This window comes from Phalangium opilio, unplaced genomic scaffold (assembly GCF_054372755.1).
Source record: "Phalangium opilio isolate 3A_F unplaced genomic scaffold, DU_Popi_V2 ptg000387l_1, whole genome shotgun sequence".
In the NCBI taxonomy this organism is placed as follows: domain Eukaryota; kingdom Metazoa; phylum Arthropoda; class Arachnida; order Opiliones; family Phalangiidae; genus Phalangium; species Phalangium opilio.
This window is the reverse complement of record NW_028324233.1, coordinates 397,782-418,164: the sequence shown is the minus strand read 5'-3', so window position 1 is coordinate 418,164 and position 20,383 is coordinate 397,782. Positions and strand designations below refer to the sequence as shown.

The 20,383-nt window shown below is 36.6% G+C and overlaps 1 protein-coding gene across 3 annotated transcripts; it reads left to right on the top strand.

Annotated features, from left to right (window-relative positions):
- The first annotated feature begins 7,611 nt into the window (after positions 1 to 7,611).
- Positions 7,612 to 11,896, top strand: LOC149597158 (uncharacterized). Of its 3 annotated transcripts, XM_089861213.1 has the most exons (16): positions 8,403 to 8,472; positions 8,545 to 8,570; positions 8,664 to 8,923; positions 8,995 to 9,118; positions 9,184 to 9,369; positions 9,717 to 9,843; positions 10,043 to 10,325; positions 10,392 to 10,424; positions 10,613 to 10,669; positions 10,758 to 10,814; positions 10,925 to 10,966; positions 11,046 to 11,099; positions 11,209 to 11,250; positions 11,472 to 11,519; positions 11,614 to 11,709; positions 11,769 to 11,885. In XM_089861213.1, the coding sequence occupies exons 7-16, from the start codon at positions 10,121 to 10,123 to the stop codon at positions 11,831 to 11,833; spliced, it is 699 nt and encodes a 232-aa protein (XP_089717339.1). In that variant the 5' UTR covers positions 8,403 to 8,472; positions 8,545 to 8,570; positions 8,664 to 8,923; positions 8,995 to 9,118; positions 9,184 to 9,369; positions 9,717 to 9,843; positions 10,043 to 10,120; the 3' UTR covers positions 11,834 to 11,885. The 3 variants fall into 3 exon arrangements, with proteins under 3 accessions (XP_089717340.1, XP_089717338.1, XP_089717339.1); XM_089861214.1 differs by having other exon boundaries at positions 7,612 to 8,570; positions 11,614 to 11,702; positions 11,769 to 11,896; XM_089861212.1 differs by having other exon boundaries at positions 7,612 to 8,570.
- The last annotated feature ends 8,487 nt before the right edge of the window (positions 11,897 to 20,383 follow it).

The following is a 20,383-nucleotide window of genomic DNA, read 5'->3' as shown; positions in this document are numbered from 1 at the left end:
GCGCCCGATACGAACAATTAGGATGTATCGTTGTATATCCCCCTTGATAAAAGTACGCCTTGTGCCATTCTCATGCCTTGTCCTTCGCTGACCTTGTTACGCGTTAAGCTGTTCGAGAATTCTGTGTGAATTACTTTTTAAGTTCAGCAAATAGTAATTGTTTTTGAGAGCATTCCTCGCCTTGAAATAGGCCAACTACGAAATAATTCGACCAAATTGAAGTTTAAATATTCGAACAAATCTTATTTTATAAATATCTTCTACCATTTCAATTTCTATAAAACTATTCTACAAATGCATACAGAGGGCTACCAGAAGTCTCTGGGGCTACTAGAAATACTACATTTACTATAGGCAAGAATTAATTTACTATAAGAATGCCTAAGTCACTTGATTTTACGCTTCTACTCTTACGCCGGTATTAGTGAACAAGTAAGCCCCACCCCTTTCATGTCCATCATTGCTCCGCGCTTTCCTATTGGCTTCCGTGGGGATAGGTCATACAGACGCGATTGACGTATTCCGCATAGAGGAAAAACCTCTAGTAAAGTAAACAGAAAATGGAGGCTGCCAGCGGTGCTGACACGGTTAGGGAATGGTTTTTAATTGCCATTAACAAGTTAGTTAAAGGTTTTGAACCTAACTTAATGGATTTTGAATACGTGTCTCTACGTGAAAATCGTTCGTTCTATAATTGTTTCTAAATCGAATCAAGTGTATTACACTTATGATATCATGAGTTCCAAAAACCAAGCCAAGGCTTAACGAAAACGAAAAAGAGATAGATGGTGATGGTGGAAAACATAGAGTAGGATAAAATATTAAGTCCCGCCTTGGTTTCCAGCCTCCCCCAACCATGAGGGGGGATTGTCGACTATCACGCGCGCACCGGACGCTTTTTTAGGCCTTCTTATAGTAAATTCCTTCTTGTTATAGGAAGATTCGCAGCGACAAGTTTAAAAATCCCATATTCCTTTAAAAACCGTTAATACATTATCCTTCTTCCTGAAGATATACAGACTAAGTAGCAGAGCCGAGCCACAGCGTCGTAGATCACGCGACTCGGTGAAAGCAGGCTATTTTGCAAAATAACCAAGTCATAATTTTCAGGCTACGACCACGCTTAAGTTAACAATTACAACAAAGAAAATCAAAAAAATACGAATATCATGCACGCCCCTACTGCTTGCGAACCATAGAAACGCCATGGCAGAACCGTTTGACCATTGTCTGTCGTACCGCTGCTATAGACCCTTTCTACGTAAAAAAAAGAAATTTCAATCCTCAGTATCGGGACATACGAGGGGGTGGGGGTTTGACCCCTCTCCGTCTCAGCTCTATTTATGATCTTTCCATCGACTCGAGCGAGATGGAAGGCAAAGTTTTACCCCCGTGTCTTTCCATGTCGAAGTGGTCTATTACATAATTCAGTTTAACCAAGAGTAAAAATCATAACGTCCCTATTGAATGTGCTGCCATTGTTGAAATTTGCACTAAAATTAACAAAAGCTTTCACTATGGAGCGTTCAGGGCATGAACGGGGATATGTTAGCAACCTATTAACGACAAACAATGTCATACACGTACTCTCTTAAAAGTGATAATAAATGTAGTTATAAAATGTTTTCGGGGAATGGATTTGTGCTCGAAAACCCGAGATAAGTAAATCCTTGTACTTGTCTTAAGTTAATTTACAATAATGACCATCGACAATCACAAAGTTTTTAACAAAGTTACAAAAAACCGGTTCAAAACCATATTAGTTTTGAAACGAGTTAAATTCTAGTATTTAACATATGTACTACTTAATTCCTCGTAGGTAATTAATTTATTGCCTTGGTGAAATTAATGCTGAATTTTATATACACAAAATAAATGTTTACTTCCAAAATTTAAATGTAAAATGTGTGCATTATTTCCCAATTAATAAAAGATATCCACCTATTTTTCATTCAAATTAATTTCCCACTTAATATTAATTAGGCCTAATGAGCTTAAACTATCAAATTAAGAGTTTTCTTAATTTTAAAAAATTAATACAATCTAACATGCTAAAATCCAAGGCTTAAAAACATTTTACTTTTATATTTAACGCTGCAAAAGAAAGAACAATAAACAGTAAGTAAAATTACGTAATGAAAGAGGAAGTGACGTACATTTGGTTTGGATAAAGGTTTGGCGGGAGATCCAAATGTCGATTTGGATTTGGGTTAGAGAATACGGTTTTAAGCGCCCTATCCAAATGGAGCCGATCCAAACGTTTAGATTTCGATCATCGTCCAAATGTTTTAGATTTTTAGAGAATAGGGTCCCAGGGGCGCTCCCCACTGCGTCTAGACGTGCGGAGATTTTTGGTGAGACCCCCATGTGCCTAAATTGCGGAGAAGTAGCAGAGGATGTTCGGCATGTTCTTCTTTATTGTCCAGCCTTTGCTGGAATTAGAGAGGGCTTCGAACCTTCCTGGGGAGGGTTCTATCCCTTGCCCGTTTATCTTGGCTTCGGTGACGAAATCAACTTCCCGGCGGTGGCAGTGTCGAAGCGCGTCCTGAAGCAATGGTTTTCTCTGAGGTTACAGCTCTAATCGCATTTGAACTATGTCTCTAAAACACTTTTTATTATTTCCATTATTTATTTTTTTTTATTTTATACTGATTTCATTATGTAACACATTTATTGTTGTACTAATACTTGTGACTTGTGAGCAAATTCGTTTGCTCGTCCCTGTTCTAAAAGGGATCTCTTTGAGAAAGTTAATAAACATTCATTCATTACATGAATTGAACAGGCCCGGCCCATTTCGCGTAGTGCAGTTGTTATTTTCATATATTTTTACAAAATATCAATAAATTGAACTCATATTTGCTTTACCGTCGTGTATTATTAATTTATTTTGATAATGATTTGTCACAACGCTACATTTGTTCTTAGAAGGTTATACCCATTTACAGTTATCTTTCATTTGAATTTTAGATTAAAGGAGAATTTTGAAAAATGAAAAAAAGCCCGGCCCGGCCCCTTAATTTCCAAAATTTGAAAAGACTGACCCAGCCCGGCCCGATACAATTTTCAAATGTGGAAAGCCTTGCTAGGCCCGACCCATACGGGCCGGCACCCGGTCCGTGCAGGACTCTGCCATGAATTATAACCAAATTTAGACCGTAGCGGTTATAGGTCTGATAAAAAACCTACATTCTTTGCTGCTTCTTCTCTTTCTCTCCTTGTAGATATGACTTGATACCCTTCCGTAATGTTAAAGAAAAAGTCACACCTTTTAGGGTTAGCGTCCCATAGAAAAAGCATTAAAAATTTTTCGGTTTTTTAAGGCAATTGTGACAGGCCATACGGAAAAACTATAGCGAAGTTAGTTTTCGGAATACTTCTAAATTAACAAGCATTTCTTAAATGAGAAACTTACCTGTTTCGATTTTTAATTAATGAAGTCAAAGTATTGCACTTCAACTAATTAACAAAGTACGTCAAAAAATTACTTTTGGGTCAGCGCGCTTAAACCTATTTCTTCATTTCGTTCTCGTTGACAACTAGAAGGGCCTAGGTTTGTGGGTGCTAACAAGTTACGTTGATATATTTCAAACGTTTGCTTTTATGTGGAAAATTCCTAATTTCATAGCAGACGACAGTAAGGCAACTAGAATTAATTACTTTGGTATTTTGTCCGAGCTTGAACACCTTTGATTGGATTTGCTATTTATCTATAACACCCTTAAGAACAAATACTTTGATATCAGGTCGAATCTTCGTCTAAAAAATTAATTCAGGTAAATAATTACAGTTAAAGAGTTACTGCCATAATTTTCGTCATCCACAAACTTAAAATACGAAAAAAATCCTTGAAAAATCTAGTTTATTATGATATGTTTACTTTTGTATTTGGTTTCGTAGAAATTTATAAAATTGCAATCAAAGTTTTGTGTTTGGAAAAGGCCTAGTTAAATTTTGTTTCGTTTGATGACGTAGTAAGGAGAAATTTTCACTCTAAGCCTATTTTTTTCAGATTCGCGCGGCATTATTTGGCTCCGAGGGTTTCGGGCGCACGCGCTTGGCTTTTCCGCGAGATGCCGTGAGTGACGTAGCGAGGAGAAAAACCCGCCAAATATCTTCTCCGCAAATTTGCTTTTTCCCCCAAATTTCAAGTTTTCGAAGTGTTTTTTCTGTGTTTTCCCTCATATTTAAATATTTATTAAGCATATTTTTGGAATTAGAAGAGTTTTAACTCTCAAAAAAGTAAAGTTTTCTTTTGATTTGAGATAATTTTTAAATCATTTCGGTATTCCTTTAATAGAGGTTTTTATATCTTTTGAAGTAAGTTTTTCGACGTTCTTTACTGCCAAGGCTTAGGTTGTATAGACTAATGGCACTCCATGTTATTTCCCCATAGAGCTTAATACAGTCGAAGGCAGAGGGCTGCCATTACCCTATCTTAGTTACTCTATGTAATTATAGTCTCATATAGTGTCTTTCCTCTTTAAAGATTATTAAAAAGGCTGATTTCCAGCTCTCATTTGCTTTGGAATCCGTGGCCTCTTGAGGCGGAGAAATCATTTGTGCAAGCACCCAGCACATAGATAGCTGCCCAGCTTAACCTATGATAGAACTAGTGACACTTAAAATCTAGGACTTATCTTTAGAAAGACTAGTCGTTGAGGGTTGAAAGAGGTCTTAAAACGTGTATATGTAGATGACTGACGTGATACGTGGTCACAGCAGCCTCAAAATCCACGTGGGCGAGCGCCCTAATCACAAATATGTGTCCATCTTAACGCTATGAGTAAACACAAATATGGACGTAACTTCGTAAGTAATGGTCCTGGAGTCCCGCGATTGGTCGCAAACGATAGATCGTCCTGAGTTACTAAAGAACCAATCATACATACACGGCGGAACAGTTCCCACACACGCAAAACACCGTAGATAAAAAATTGTGTTACCGATAAGTAATAAGAGCTATAGTTACCAAAACGTTTGAAGTAAAGGGCCTATCACTGCGCGGTTGGTCTCATTAAAACGAGCGGCAAAAGTTATGTAAGAAAACATTAGCGTAGAACGTTAAATAATCCACCAAAAAAAGTTAGAAGCTAAAATCCGAAAATCTCCTCCGTGGCCGGAGAAAGCCAAAATTTTTCAAAGTACCTATCTTCTGAAATAAAGGTAGCAGGAGGGCCATCAAACGCTTAAAACGTTTAGAAGAAGACGACGGAAGAAATCCGTGGCCTCTTGAGGCGGAGAAATCATTTGGGCAAGCGCCCAGCAAATAGATAGCTGCCCAGCTTAAAATATGATATAACTAGTGATACTTAAAATCTCGGACTTATCTTTAGAAAGACTAGTCGTAGAGGGTTGAAAGAAGTCTTAAAACGTGTATATGTAGATGACGGACGTGATACGTGGTCACAGCAGCCTCAAAATCCACGTGGGCCAGCGTCCTTGTCACAAATAGGTGTACACCTTAACTCGTCTAAATTGAAGAATAGCACCTGCTCTTCCAAACTTAATAAATCATATACCAAAATAAAGCTTACGTCTTCCTCTATCCATTGCATATCATTAAAAGTTGCGCAAACAATAATTAATGCGAATAATTAATAATATTTATTTAGCCTTGTCACGGCTTTATTGAATGGAGGGTTAAATAAAAAAAACCTTGATATAGGGGCGAGTTTTGAATGGCCGAAATTTTGGTTTAATTGCATATGGTTTTTTTTGGAAAAGGAAATAACAAAAACATGTGAAAATGGTTTTCAACCAAGAAAGCCATAAACTACCTCCTTTTCCAGAAATTTGCCTTATTTATTTCGTTGTCTAGGTTAGATTAGGTTAGGTTAGGTTTGGTTTGGTTTGGTTAGGTTCGTATATTTGAACCTCCGACTCTAAAAATCAATTTTTTTTAAACTTCCCTTTATTTGCGCCGTAAAATTTTGGCACCATATTTTTTCTCACATCAAACTACATCGGAAAAAAACAAAAACCAAAAAAAATCACGAGCAGGGGCTATTCGGCCATTTTTATCCATAGCCCCCTCGATTGCGCGGATGCATCTTTCAGTGCTACGATTTTGAATTTAAATTTTTTTGTCTTATATTCGTCTCTCTTGGACTCCTCACGCACTCCATCATTTTTATACTGGACATTTGGCCAACGACCTTTCGTGGAATAAATAAAATGGTCCCTGACCATTGACAAGAAAGCAATGTATATTAATATATCGGTTTGAATCCATCGGTGCGTGATCGAGTGCGCTTCACCCATGTTAAATACCCGTTTCCTGGTAGCAGACGACGTTTCGGTAACGATACAATGGGTACGTTCAGAAACGAAAATCTCAAGAAAATCGCTGTTTTCTTGAAGTGTGGTTGATGGGCTCGAGACGTCTTAGTGACGTAAAAGGCTGTTGAACGGAAAAGTGACATTTTGAAGTTAGCGCTACTTTAGAAAATGGAGTTGGGGAAACGTCGTACTGGCCCTCTAAACGTTACGAAGCGCAAATGGCTCTTTTAAATTATTAACGAGCTTGCAAATAATGAAATTGTTTAAGAAAATTATGTCCATTTGAACGGTAGAAGTAGTTTTGTAAAGATAACTAATAAAACTACAGTAGGAATAGCATTATTGGAATTTAATTTTTAAATCCCGCGCCAACTTTTTGTCTGTCAAGTGTTCAACAGTCAAGCGCTACGTCACGCCATCAAAAAACCATATCGATTAGATGGTTTTTTCGATGGGTAAGCGCTGAGCACCATGACGTCAAAACCGGAAACGCGAAAAAGCGTACAGTAGCGAAAATCTGACTTTATTGCAGTCTTAGGTACGCTTAGATCGCTTTCTCGCTTGCTTGTTGGTTCTATTGTTTGACTTAAGCGTAAGTTACGCGTAACTTGGTTAAGTCTGGCTTCTGTGCTTGCTTGTTGAGGGTAGTGTTTGACTTGAGTTTAAGTTTCGCGTAACTTGGTTTAGTATCGCCTTCATGCATTCTTGTTGGTGGTAGTGTTTCATTTGAGCGTAAGTTACGCATAACTTGGTTATGTCTGGCTTCTGTGCTTGCTTGTTGAGGGTAGTGTTTGACTTGAGTTTAAGTTTCGCTTAACTTGGTTTAGTATCGCCTTCATGCATTCTTGTTGGTGGTAGTGTTTCACTTGAGCGTAAGTAACGCGTAACTTGGTTAAGTCTGGCTTCTGTGCTCGCTTGTTGAGGGTAGTGTTTGACTTGAGTGTAAGTTTCGCGTAACTTGGTTTAGTATCGCATTCATGCATTCTTGTTGGTGGTAGTGTTTCACTTGAGCGTAAGTTACGCGTACTTGATTAAGTAGGGCTTTTGTGCTTGCTTGTTGAGGGTAGTGTTTGACTTGAGTTTAAGTTTCGCGTAACTTGGTTTAGTATCGCCTTCATGCATTCTTGTTGGTGGTAGTGTTTCATTTGAGCGTAAGTTACGCGTAACTTGGTCAAGTATGGCTTTTGTGCTTGCTTGTTGAGGGTAGTGTTTGACTTGAGTGTAAGTTTCGCGTAACTTGGTTTAGTATCGCCTTCATGCATTCTTGTTGTTGGTTGCGTTTAACTTGAGCGTAAGTTACGCGTAACTTGGTTAAGTCAGGCTTTTGTGCTAGCTTGTTGAGGGTAGCGTTTGACTTGAGTGTAAGTTTCGCGTAACTTGGTTTAGTATCGCCTTCATGCATTCTTGTTGGTGGTTGCGTTTAACTTGAGCGTAAGTTACGCGTAACTTGGTTAAGTCAGGCTTCTCTGCTTGCTTGTTGAGGGTAGTGTTTGACTTGAGTGTAAGTTTCGCGTAACTTGGTTTAGTATCGCCTTCATGCATTCTTGTTGGTGGTTGCGTTTAACTTGAGCGTAAGTTACGCGTAACTTGGTTAAGTCAGGCTTCTGTGCTTGCTTGTTGAGGGTAGTGTTTGACTTGAGTTTAAGTTTCGCGTAACTTGGTTTAGTATCGCCTTTATGCATTCTTGTTGGTGGTTGCGTTTAACTTGAGCGTAAGTTACGCGTAACTTGGTTAAGTCTGGCTTCTGTGCTTGCTTGTTGAGGGTAGTGTTTGACTTTCGCGAAACTTGGTTTAGTATCGCCTTCATGCATTCTTGTTGGTGGTAGTGTTTAACTTGAGCGTAAGAAACGCGTAACTTGGTTAAGTATGGCTTTTGTGCTTGCTTGTTGAGGGTAGTGTTTGACTTGAGTGTAAGTTTCGCGTAACTTGGTTTAGTATCGCCTTCATGCATTCTTGTTGGTGGTAGTGTTTCACTTGAGCGTAAGTTACGCGTAACTTGGTTAAGTATGGCTTTTGTGCTTGCTTGTTGAGGGTAGTGTTTGATTTGAGTTTAAGTTTCGCGTAACTTGGTTTAGTATCGCCTTCATGTATGCTTGTTGGTGTTAGTGTTTCACTTGAGTGTAAGTTACGCGTAACTTGGTTAAGTCTGGCTTCTGTGCTTGCTTGTTGTTGGTTTTGATTGACTTAAGCGTAAGTTACGCAAACCATTCTTTATTTATAGGATTTATAGTTTTGTAGTTTATTAGTCATTCAAATTTGGAGCAAAGAACAACTGTCCTCAAGAATGGGTAATATATATTTTTTTATTCTAATTATATCTCTGTTACTAATATTTTTTTAGAATTTTATCACGCTATTGCCATTTTATTTTATTTTATTAGCTCAATCGAGATATCAGACCTTTGACTACGTCAGAAATAAGTTATCGGAACTGCAATGTGCAGATAAAAATGTTCCAAAATCCAAAAAATACGACTTTCATGATTTAATCACGCAAATTATACATCACTGCGGAAATGTTTCCGCCCAGGACGTAAACAGGCTCTTCATGGCTTCCCATGAAGTTGACAAAATGTGCTCAAGCAATGAGCTAAAAAAACACGTGGTATCGTGTAATATACAGAGTTTTTCCAGACGCAAAGTAATTATAAATTTTTATTAATAGATTTGTTATTTATTAAATTTTTGACTTTGGTTAAATTTAATAAACAGCAACAATAGCACGGCCATCAATCAAAGTGCTAAAAGTTTCGCGCGATTTATGGGAAGAAGAATAGACAAAAAAGAACCGAGTCCCTCGCTGATATGATAACGTCGTTCATTGTCAAGCTAGTGTGTACGTGTAATATGGAATATTATTTTTATATTAGGTTTGGTTAATTTTATTTCTTCGTAAAACAGACGCAAAGAATGGGCGTAATTCAAATACAAAGAGCGCTTTCAGGAATGAGATAATCGAAGCGTACGACTCAATAAGAAACGATTATCCAATTTGGAAAAACAACCTCTGCCTCCCGTCAGACCTTTTGAGTGTTTTTGTTCACGCTGGAGATGAGAGCAACTTAGACCCAAGATTCTCTGTTGCTGGTAACTTTCTTATTATATTATTATATTTCCAAATATTTCTGTGCTGAATGATAGAAGCCACGGTTGTGGGTCAAAGCTTGCATTTTTATCTGCATGATACCTTTAGGATTTCCTTTAAATAGCTTATTTTTATTATGAAGAATATGTAAGTGTAACTAGAGGGTGTTGTTTACTGAGCAATGAATTTCTCAATGGAATTAGTAATAACACTTAAGTAATATATTATTTATAATTGTAAGCTTATAGAAATATAGAGTTAGTTTCATATTTTGAAAATGACATAGAGAGGTTTATTTATATTTCCAAACTTCTTAAACTTTAGTTTTTGTATTTTTGTTCCACCTTAGGAGACACAGACGCGGAGGAAGAGGTTTTACCAGCCCCTCAAACGTGTAGAACTTTGACAGAAAATGTCGTAGCGGAGGCTCTTTCCTCATTGGAGGAACAGTTGGCATTAAAAGAAAAAAATTAAAGGTATGTAATTTAATGCATGTGAAGATGATGTTGAAAGTTGCAGTTTGAGTGACATAATGGGTGGTCATATTATGTAATTGTTTTCTAAATTTTATTTCAATTCTAGTCCATTTAAATGATTCTAAAATATTCTTACTAATTTGATTTATTTAATTATAATCCCGAAATTGATTACGAAATTGATTATTTTTTTTTGTAGAAACTCCGTTTGCAACGAGACTCTCTAAAAAACGATTTAGAGATCACGGAAGAGGAAATTTTAAAAACCAAAAATTCAATGAAAGATCTCAAGAAAAAGATTAAGATAAAAACTGATAATGAAAACGCAGCCGAAAAATTACGGAAAAAAATTCCTCAACATTTTTCTGAAAAAGTTGACCAGTTGTGCGACGTCCTACCATTTTTAGATGGTCTACAACAAGAATTGAAAGTCGGCACCTACGAAGATGCTATAAAATCTCTGATGCAAATGAGCCAAAGAGGTAATCTTTATGACATATTGTATTTCAGTTTGCAAATCTTAATTCATTTTGCTTTAAATTTCCCAGTAGGTTTAGCGGTTGAAAATAAGGAGTTGGGTGGTAAGTACGCAGACTTTTTTTGCATTTCTTTACTCTATATTTAGCGTATAATTTAAAGGTAGAATGTAAATATTAGTGTCCCCTTTTTAAATCTAATTAGATACGGAAGATTATATTAAAACCATAAAATTTATAGTATTTTTCAATTGGATGTGACTATATCGTTCTGTTTCGAAATTTTTCTACAGAAAGTTCTAAAGCAACATTTTCAAATAATGATGGAAATTTGAAAGATTTAACGGATGGTGAGTACAATGGTGAATTTAGATAATTAATGGTAACACGATTTCAACTATATCGTTCTTTTTCGTTAATTTTTCAATTTATTGCCAGAAAATTCAAATGGAGAAATTCCAGAAAATGTTCAAATGTCCAAAAAGCCCGCGGATGGTAAGTACAAAGTTAAATTTATCATTTCTTGACCCATTTCCTAGGGCGTACTTAAATGTTACGACTAGGGAAATATTTGAATATATTTTCATTATATTTACAATATACAGATGAACAATGTTCTATGGACAGTTTTGAAAATAACGAGGATTGTAAGTATAAATATAAATAGTTTTTATGTTTTCAAATTTCAACACCTTACTGTTTTACTAAATAATCTGTATTCCTTAGCAAATTCCGAAGGAGAAAATACAAGCGCAGAGAAGTCAGAAAACATCGCAGATGGTAAGTTCAAATGCTAAATTAGCATTGATTGACCCGTTTGGAAGGGTCTTATTAAACGGAAAAGATTTATTATCAAAGTTTGTTTCATTTTATATAAAATTTACTTTAGAAATAAACCCTGCTCAAGACGAAAATGTGAATATCAATGATGGTTAGTATAAATTTTATTTCTAATAGTGGAATAATTAAGGGTCGACTTTTTAAAAGTAGCAAGTGTTTTGTAAATCCATCAAGAATTATAATATGTGTTTTTTCGATAATTTTGAATTCGTTTTCAAAGTTTTAATATTAAGTCTATGCAGCAACGAAATTTGAAAATGTCAGAGAAAAATAACTTTCTGAAAACTGATATCGCAACTTTGTTTATTACAGACTTTATTGATATAAACCTCGAAAAAGATATTGGAGTAGTAAATAACCGTAAGTGTGCCTGATTTTAACATTAATCTCAACTCTTTCTTCTAATGGATTTTAATGGCAATATATAATGGAAACTATTTATACTTATAACTAGAAATGTCAAACGAAACTGCTTTTGTAGCAAATCTCGACGCTAATATTGTGGGTTTAAGTAGCAATATTTTAACTGTTGCCATGAATGAAGTAACTGGTCAGTGCTTTATCACAATTTGATAAAATATAACAGCGTACATTTAAATATTTTCTTAGGATTTTCCACCGTAAACCCAAATCCGTTTGAGACTAGTAAAAGTTTCCTAATTAAATGCAACTGATTCGTTATTTTATGTAACTGAGAAAATATTTGTTAAGGTCAACTATTGAACGAAACATTCGAAATAGCCTCAAAAATGTATAAATAAATCAATATTTTTTCCAAATCTAAAAATATCACATCTGATTTTTTCTTTCATGTTTGTCACTCCGCGACAATGTCTTATTCAATTTTGGGATTTAGCTTGTTAAATATAATTTGATTTTGCAACAAATTCTGAATATAAAACTCCTTGTATTCAGAAGTCGCTAAAACATCGCTGGTCAGTCGTTCTCGCGGTCCAACAGGCTTCAATATTTGTTATATTTTGTATCAGTGTTATTTTTTGTATTATATTCTATCGTGCTCATATTGTCTATCTCGACGAAATTTAATGCTTTTCTAATTGTAAAATAACTTGCGTTTCCAGTTCAAAAAGTACCGTTACTCGCTCATCCTAGTCCCTTGGGTCTAGAGCTAAAAATTTAAAGAAAACCAAGGCTTTGCAGATGACGGAACTCTGGAATCTCAAGAATTGAGAAAAGAGTGGATTTTTTTATTTTAAAAATACTAGAATGTCAAGAATAACATTTAGGGCACGATTTCATAAATTTATTCAACTACTAACACCGAAGTAAAGCTTAACGGAGTGGGCTAATCAAGGAAACGAAGCTGGGAATTTAAGGATTTTCGATCGAATAAAAATAACATCATTCAAAATTAATTATAAGTTTTCAAGAATATTTGTTCAGTTTTTATGCCTATTTTAAGACCGTTAATTAAAATTAACTTCCATCTCTACTTCACTATCCCTTTAACCAAAAATGTTTTACACTTTGGACTTCCAATCGATTTTACCTCCCTTATGGAACAGGGTGGATGATGATTCCAGCATAATTTTGTAAAATTCCCACCTAGACGGAATGTTTTTTACCACGACCTTTATGATTCGGGCCCAATATTTCCACGCAACCTATCTTACTGTCTCGTTTGAAGGTTAAATCGCGTTTATTGTCCGAAAAACGTTAATAAATTCAATATATCGCGAATGTTAGTTTCGTGAAAGCAGGTTAAGTGTTTTTTTCATGCCAGCGAGAGGAACATAAGTTTCGCCATACTTGGTTAAGTGTAAGTTTCTTGAAAGCCTGTTAGCATTCGAAACTATTGTAAGTTTCGCGTAAGTACTTTCTTTACACTTTTATAACATTTCCTGTTTGTTTCCCGACGAAAATATTTATTTTATGGGGCCGCTGCGAGTTAAAATGTTTGAGAAATATATTTATGGCAATACTCACCTTTTTCTTGACAAATTGGTGATAATTTGTTTTCCAAGCGACTCTTTTTTTAACAAATACGACGTATGTATTTTCATTGAGTGCGAGAATGTGCTCTCTATTTTAACGCACATCCCTGTAAAATAATCCGAAACGTTTTAATAATCTTTACAATAACCCCAACTTGCCTTCCACTATAACAGTTCGATGTTATCAGTGTGATCTAACTAAAAATTTTTATAAACTAATAATTCTACTCAAGTTAAAATTTGACGTTTAGACCAATAGAAGTGTTCAACTGGAAGCTATGTACGATATTTGCAATCGGCATGAAAAGGTATTAGGATTCGGATTTCGTGCTGGATTTTTATTAGGTATTTTCAGTGTTTTTTCTAGTTGGAAAGTAAGGTATTAATAATTATAAATACATTAAGAAGCCGGGACTGGTGAGTAATTTTGAAAATTGTTTCTCAAAATTGGCTCCATGTTACGAAATATTCCAAAATGTAGTGCAATTTTGTAATTGGTAAATCGCTTTACCATTTCCAATTTCATTAAAGTGTTATTTGTATGGCCCTCTCTCCGTAGAACTCCGATTATAAATAGCATTCTTATATGTTTTTAACGTTGTATGTTGTAATCTAAATTTATATTCCAAAGGTATGGGTGAAACTCGAAACAATATGCACCACAATTTTAGAAAACTTTGCATGCGGTACAAAACAGCATTTAGTTATAACAGCATCATCGGCTTTGGAACTTGAATTCAGAAGAGAAATGAATATCCTGAATGGCAGGAACATTGACATTTTCAATTTAAAGTCTTTCAAATTGCAAGATGCTAAAGAAGGCGTTATATTTACAACGTACACGAAATTAAGTTCGAAAGAAGGGAACTTGGTTTGGTCCACGGCCATTTGTGATTTTCTAGGACTAGAGTTCGATGGATTGGTAAGTAGACATTAAAAGTTTTGGCATAAATGAATAAGAGGAGCTGTGTGACACATAAATCAATTTCTTAACGATTTTTTATCGAAGAACGGCTGCATAGTCACATAACATGGTATCTGAAAATATTTTATCCCTCTAAACTACTTGGAGAGCTCGCAACGGAGATAATTGTTATAACCGCTTTCAAACCTTACTTCGAAATTATTCCAAATTTATTTGGCGCGAGTACCCCAAGTATTTTCACGATTGGCTAAAAGTGCGCCCCTTTTTAGAGTAGAAATTAAGTAACATAACAGTATTGTGGGAAAAGCTGACAATAAAACAAAATAATTAGTAATAATTTGTAAAAGTAGCAATGTTCTGGGTAAAAACATACCCAATTTAGTAATATTTTGGAATAGGGAAAATTTATTCAGTTGATAAAGCTTGACAATAACAAAAACAGGCGCACATTTAGCCGCTCATGTATTTTCGAGATATGTTACTACGCATTCGCTCTGCAATTAAGCAATTTTAAATTGAAGTAGATTAGTCTCTCACACTTATCCCTTTATTCACTTATCGTTTCACTCACGACGTATTACCAAATGAGTAATTGATTAGGTGGTTTTTGATGAGTGTCACATGGCTAAAAATTATATTCCGAGTCAAAACAATAAAAGCAGTTAAACTGGTGCAAGTGTATAGCTTCTTCAGGAGAAATTGAAAAACGCCCGTGTGTTGTATGTGTCCGCTACTGGCATGGGTGATTTCAGGCATTTTGCGTATCTACCACGATTAGGTGAAATCTTGTCATTTTTTAACGTTAATAAAATTATAACTTAAGGTCGAACTAAAACCACACTTGGACACATTTTTACATGACTTTAGTTCTTGCTGATTTTCAACCTTATGTTTAAAGAAAAAATTTAAAGACCTTATGAAAGACTAAAGGAATTTGCGTTGAAATATAGAATGGCACATCTCTCGCGAACTCTGGCAAACTCTAAATATTTAATTTAATTCAACGACCTTATGTAATGTTGCATTTTTGGAAAATGTTTCCCTCCTCTATCAACTTGCTCTTAAGGTCCTTGCGCATGCGCATATCAATGAAATGAAGTGAGCGCCGATGGTTATTGGTGCATGTAAATCTCTGACTAGTTAAATGAGGCTCATTTCAAAAAACTCACATAATTACTTCATTAATTAAATCGCTACCTAACAATTAGTGTTATTTTTTAGCCTATTAATTAAAATTTTGTCAAATAGGTATTTATAAGTCACTAGAGTAGATGTTATTACGCTTGTGCAGAAACCTCTGTGCAATTTGAACCTAATAAAGAAAAGATACTTTTCAATTATAAATTTTTATTTCAATGCGATATATGAAATATAATTTTCTTAACCACTTTCATTGTTTTTATAATAAATATAATTATTGGTTTGAAAATTTGCAAAAACTAAAGCTGGCTTTAGTGCGACCTTAAGCGTTTAGTTATTATATTACAGTTATAGTTTTAATTTTTCCAAGAAGTAGGTAATTAAAAAAATGTACTTATTCATTCCATTTTCGACACAGGTTTATGGGGTCCCGGTTGTCCATGTTTTAGTGTGGAGGATATTTTATTTAAAGTTGAGAAAGGGTACGTATTTTATAATTTTTTTAAATTTCAATATTAATTTATTTGTAAAATTTTCATGTGTAAAGTGGTGTTGCAATGATGGAATACGTAGCCTACCATTTAAAGATTAACGGTGCTTTTTTGTCAAGGCACATTAGTATGGGTAGTGTTAAAGGGATACTTTCTTTTAATTTCATTGCAATAAATCCCTATAAGGTTAATTTATTTCGATAGATAGACAAATAAGGATTCTGAAAATATATGTTTTTATATTTTAGTTTAATTAATGATTTTTAAATTACGATTAAAAGATCCAAAATGCTATTGTTTTGCGATCATAAGGACATCTGGTGTTACAGAGTCGAACCACCGAAAAACGTTACTAGTTTGTCTCTACCAATTTCGACTTCATAAGTATCTTAGGTTCCGTAGTGTTTTTCCTACTGGTAGGGGGATTCATTCTGTGAGCGCAGTATGATACAGATTGACGGGAGTGACAGAGGCTCGATATGGTATGACTGCGCACCAAATTCTTCTACTTCAGAAGAACTACCCTCAGATTCGTTTATTATAAATTGTTCCGAATTTTCTGAATCCAAAGAATCAGAGTTCGAACTTTCATCCTCAGATTCAGGACCGGAATGATCAGAAATACTTTCTCGTCTGACATTCTTAAGCATATAAGCAGACGACGATTCACCAGGCAAGCTGACCTAGATTCTCGTTCCTACTACTTTTTACTCCTAAAACGACAGTTTTCATTCCAACTACTAGCAACCAATCAGAGGCCGAACTTTACCTACGTAGGTAATGGGTTGAAAATGGTGGCCAATTTTAAATCTGGCGTTCAAAATTTTAATTTTTATTCACGTTTATTTTAATTAATAAATGTTTCTCGCGATTTCTACTGACTCCCATGTTTTTAGGGGTGGTTAAGTTATAGAAAACCAATGTTAGTTTGACCAACTCAGATAAATCCGATTCTATCCCTTTAAATTTTCCACTTTAAACGTAGAGCTTGAAGTAGAATTTCTATACGTTTATAATCGATCTACGGAGTTGGTAAATTGCTTATCTGATAATATTAAAACGTGCATTAATATAACTTTCTGCTAACCATTGTGCCGCGGAAGCTTAGAATACTAAAAAATAGCTGAAACGTCTTTTTTACCCCTGGTTAACAGTTAGTGCAATTTTCTGCGGAACCCGACAATTGGGCGCCGACATTTAGGCTCCGCGACAATTTGGCACCGAGACATTTAGGCTCCGCGAAAATTTGGCACCGACACATTTAGGCTCCTCGACAATTGGGCACCGAGACATTTAGGCGCCGCGACATTGCCGTAAAATTTTCGTGAAAGATTTGAGATATTTAATAAATGAACATGACAAGTACTTTTAGGCTTATATTCTTTTTATTCAACTGACATCAGAGTTCAACCATGTTGTTGTTTATCTTCATTGACTTCCCAAAATAATATACCTTTGCTAAAATATTGTTGTTTATCTTCATTGACATCCCAAAATAATATGCCTTTTCCCAAATATTGTTGTTTATCTTCATTGACTTCCCAGAATAATATGCCTTTTCCAAAATAGTGTTGTTTATCTTCATTGACTTCCCAAAATAATATGCCTTTTCCAAAATATTGTTGTTCATTATCTTTGACTTCCTAAATTAATATGCCTTTTCCAAAATATTCTTGTTTATTTTCATTGATTTCCCAAATTAGGTTAGGTTAGGTTATGTTTTTTTTTATTATTTTAGGATTGTTTTGTAAAAACAAGTAAGGTTTCGTGTCCTTTAATGGGTATTGCGAACATAGTCATGCAACAATAAAAGCAGTAAAGCTGGTGCAAGTGTAATGCATCTTTCTTAGGAGAAATTGAAAAACGCCCGTGTGTTGTATGTGTCCGCTACTGGCATGGGTGATTGCAGGCATTTTGCGTATCTCCCAATCTTGTGTTGAACCCTCTTTGAGCTAATTTAGTTGTGAATTTAAACTAACGAACTTAGAAGAATTACTCCGCACCCACGGGGTCTCGAACCCGGGCCCTTCAGGGTGTTAAGCGGATGAGATGACCGCTACACAACTTATACATATACCAATCAGCATCGTTTGACTAAATCTTACTTGAATTAAAAACTAACTATAAAAAGTAACTCCGTGTACTGATCCTCTGTGGGATACTGACCATCTTTGAATATTGATCTTTGTAGCTCCGACATTCAATTCCGCTACCAACTGCGCCATGATACACGGTGTTGAACCCGCTTTTAGGTAATTTTTGTGAATTTAAACCATCGATCTTAAAAGAACTTCTCCGCACCCACGGGGTCTCGAACCCGAGTTCTTACGGGTGGGAAGCGCATGAGATAACCACTACACGACACATACATATACCAATCAGCATCATTTGACTAAATCTTATTTGAATATAAAAGGCGAGGACTCTTACTTTCGACTCCTCTTTATATCATCCTTCGTGTTTAGCTGCTTACAGCAGAAACAATACCGACCACGGTAGACTAAAAAACGAATTCGGTGGGTTAAAAAACTATTTCGGCGGGTGTATAAGTAAGCTGCAAGCATTCCCTTTTTTATTCATATCTCTCGTTTCCTATATACGAAATGACTTTTTCCTTCAGTAGTTCAGAATCTGATGATTTCCAACTTTATCTCAGCTCTTCTGACGAATATGAGTCAACAAATGTGGTAATGACAGATTGCAAGTGGGGACACTAAGCATGACACAAAATGGGCAGTCAAGGTATACAATCAATGCAGCGCGTTCTTGTTATAAGTTTGAAACTATGTTCCATTCTACGCTTACAGTCCCCTATGAAAAACTACATACTGTATAAAACTAATCATTCTAATATTTTCGAAGGTTCAACGGTATAATTTGAGACCCAGGGAAAATTTGAAGGATGAGAGATATGAAGAACCCAGCGGAAGAATGGCGTCGGCCAAGGCAACAACCCGCGGAAGAATGGAGGTATCCCAGGCAACCCGCGGAGGAATGACGGCGGCCAAGGCGGCAGCCCGCGGAAGAATGACGGCGGCCAAGGCAGCACCCCGCGGAGAAATGACGGCGGCCAAGGCGGCAGCCCGCGGAGGAATGGCGGCGGCCAAGGCGGTAGCCCCCGGAGGAATGACGGCGGCCAAGGCGGCAACCCGCGGAGGAATGACGGCGGCCAAGGTGGCAACCCGCGGAGGAATGACGGCGGTCAATGCAAAAACCCGCGGAGGAATGGCGGCGGCCAAGGCGGTAGCCCGCGGAGGAATGACGGCGGCCAAGGCGGCAACCCGCGGAGGAATGACGGCGGCCAAGGCGGCAACCCGCGCAGGAATGACGGCGGTCAATGCAAAAACCCACGGAGGAGTGACGGCGGCGAAGGCAACAACCCGCGGAGGAATGGCGGCGGCCCAGGCGACAAACCGCGGAAGAATGACGGCGGCCCAGGTGACAACCCGCGGAGGAATGACGGCAGCCCAAGTATCCGACCCCACAGATTAAGAGGTACCCCACCCCACATAACCCCGACATTTTAGAGATAAAACTTAAGGACAAAAACCGGGAGTTTCTATCAAGTCTCTATGGTAGAATGTCTGTCTACTGCGTGAGCGATCCGGGTTCGATTCCCGCCTGCGATCCGAAATTTTTTTAATTAATATTAAATCTCTAACCGAGCCCAGTTACCCCTATGGGTGGGTTGTGGTAATGTGGAGTTTCTTTTAAGCTAAAAAATAACGATAACGAAAGCGAAAACTCCGGCCACTACTGTTACTACCACTACGGCTCGGGTCAAACTAAGAGCCTCATCGTATACTACGATGTGGCTAAAAACGGTATAAAGAGTAAATTTCTTTTATAAATCATAATTATCCCTATGAAATTGAAAAAACCCACTGTGATAAAGTTATTACTGCAAACGTTTGTGGAGATAAAGCTGGGGAACACCAAGGCTTAGGGAGAGGTTTCAACTTTCTACCAGCTGTAAAATTTGGCGATTTGTATGTTTATCTCTTATCTGGAATTTCTCCATTCACCCATGAAAAGTTAAACAACTACAAAAGTTTGCAAGCATACAATCAGTTTCTTTTTGGTTTTGTTCGGGAAGTGATTGTGAAACGCTTTAAAAATTGCTCCAATGTACTCCTTAAAGGATTGGTAAGTTATAATCCTACGATTCATACTTTTTTTGCCGTTTTAAACCACTTTCATTGTTCAGGTTATGCATTCACAGTCTCTCAACGAGAAACTACTGGATTGTTGCTGCATAATTGCCGAGGAAGGAGGGTCAGTCAAATCAGCTCATTGTCTCTGCATAGCTGGCTTGGACGAATGTTGCACACATGTAGCCGCACATCTTTTTATATTGAATATGCTGTCAGATACAGAGAAACGGTTTCTGTAACAGGAGAGAGGGCAAAATGGGTAGTTCCGGTGACTAAAGCTGTCAAATATTCTCCTGTAAGTGAATTGGATCTCTCAATCCCCAAGTCTAAAGGAAGTCTTCTGAAGAGCACAATTGACTTAGATGAACGTAAATAAACGCCAAGAAAGCCCAAAACGGACATAAGAAAACAGAGGGAAGTTCCTGAGATAAAAGAGGATGAATTTTCCGATTGCTGTTACAGACTTTATAAAGTCAGCCAAAACATCAGCAATTTTCTCAATTTTGCCAAATTGCAGAAAACATTTTATTCCAAAATTGCCGAACAATAATTTACCCCC

Coding starts and splice junctions, on each gene's coding strand:
- LOC149597158 (XM_089861212.1), top strand. CDS start 10,121: ATGAAAGATCTCAAGAAAAAGATTAAGATAAAAACTGATAATGAAAAC. Junction 11,100..11,208: donor GTCAGAAAACATCGCAGATG/GTAAGTTCAAAT, acceptor AATTTACTTTAG/AAATAAACCCTGCTCAAGAC. Junction 11,520..11,613: donor TATTGGAGTAGTAAATAACC/GTAAGTGTGCCT, acceptor ACTTATAACTAG/AAATGTCAAACGAAACTGCT.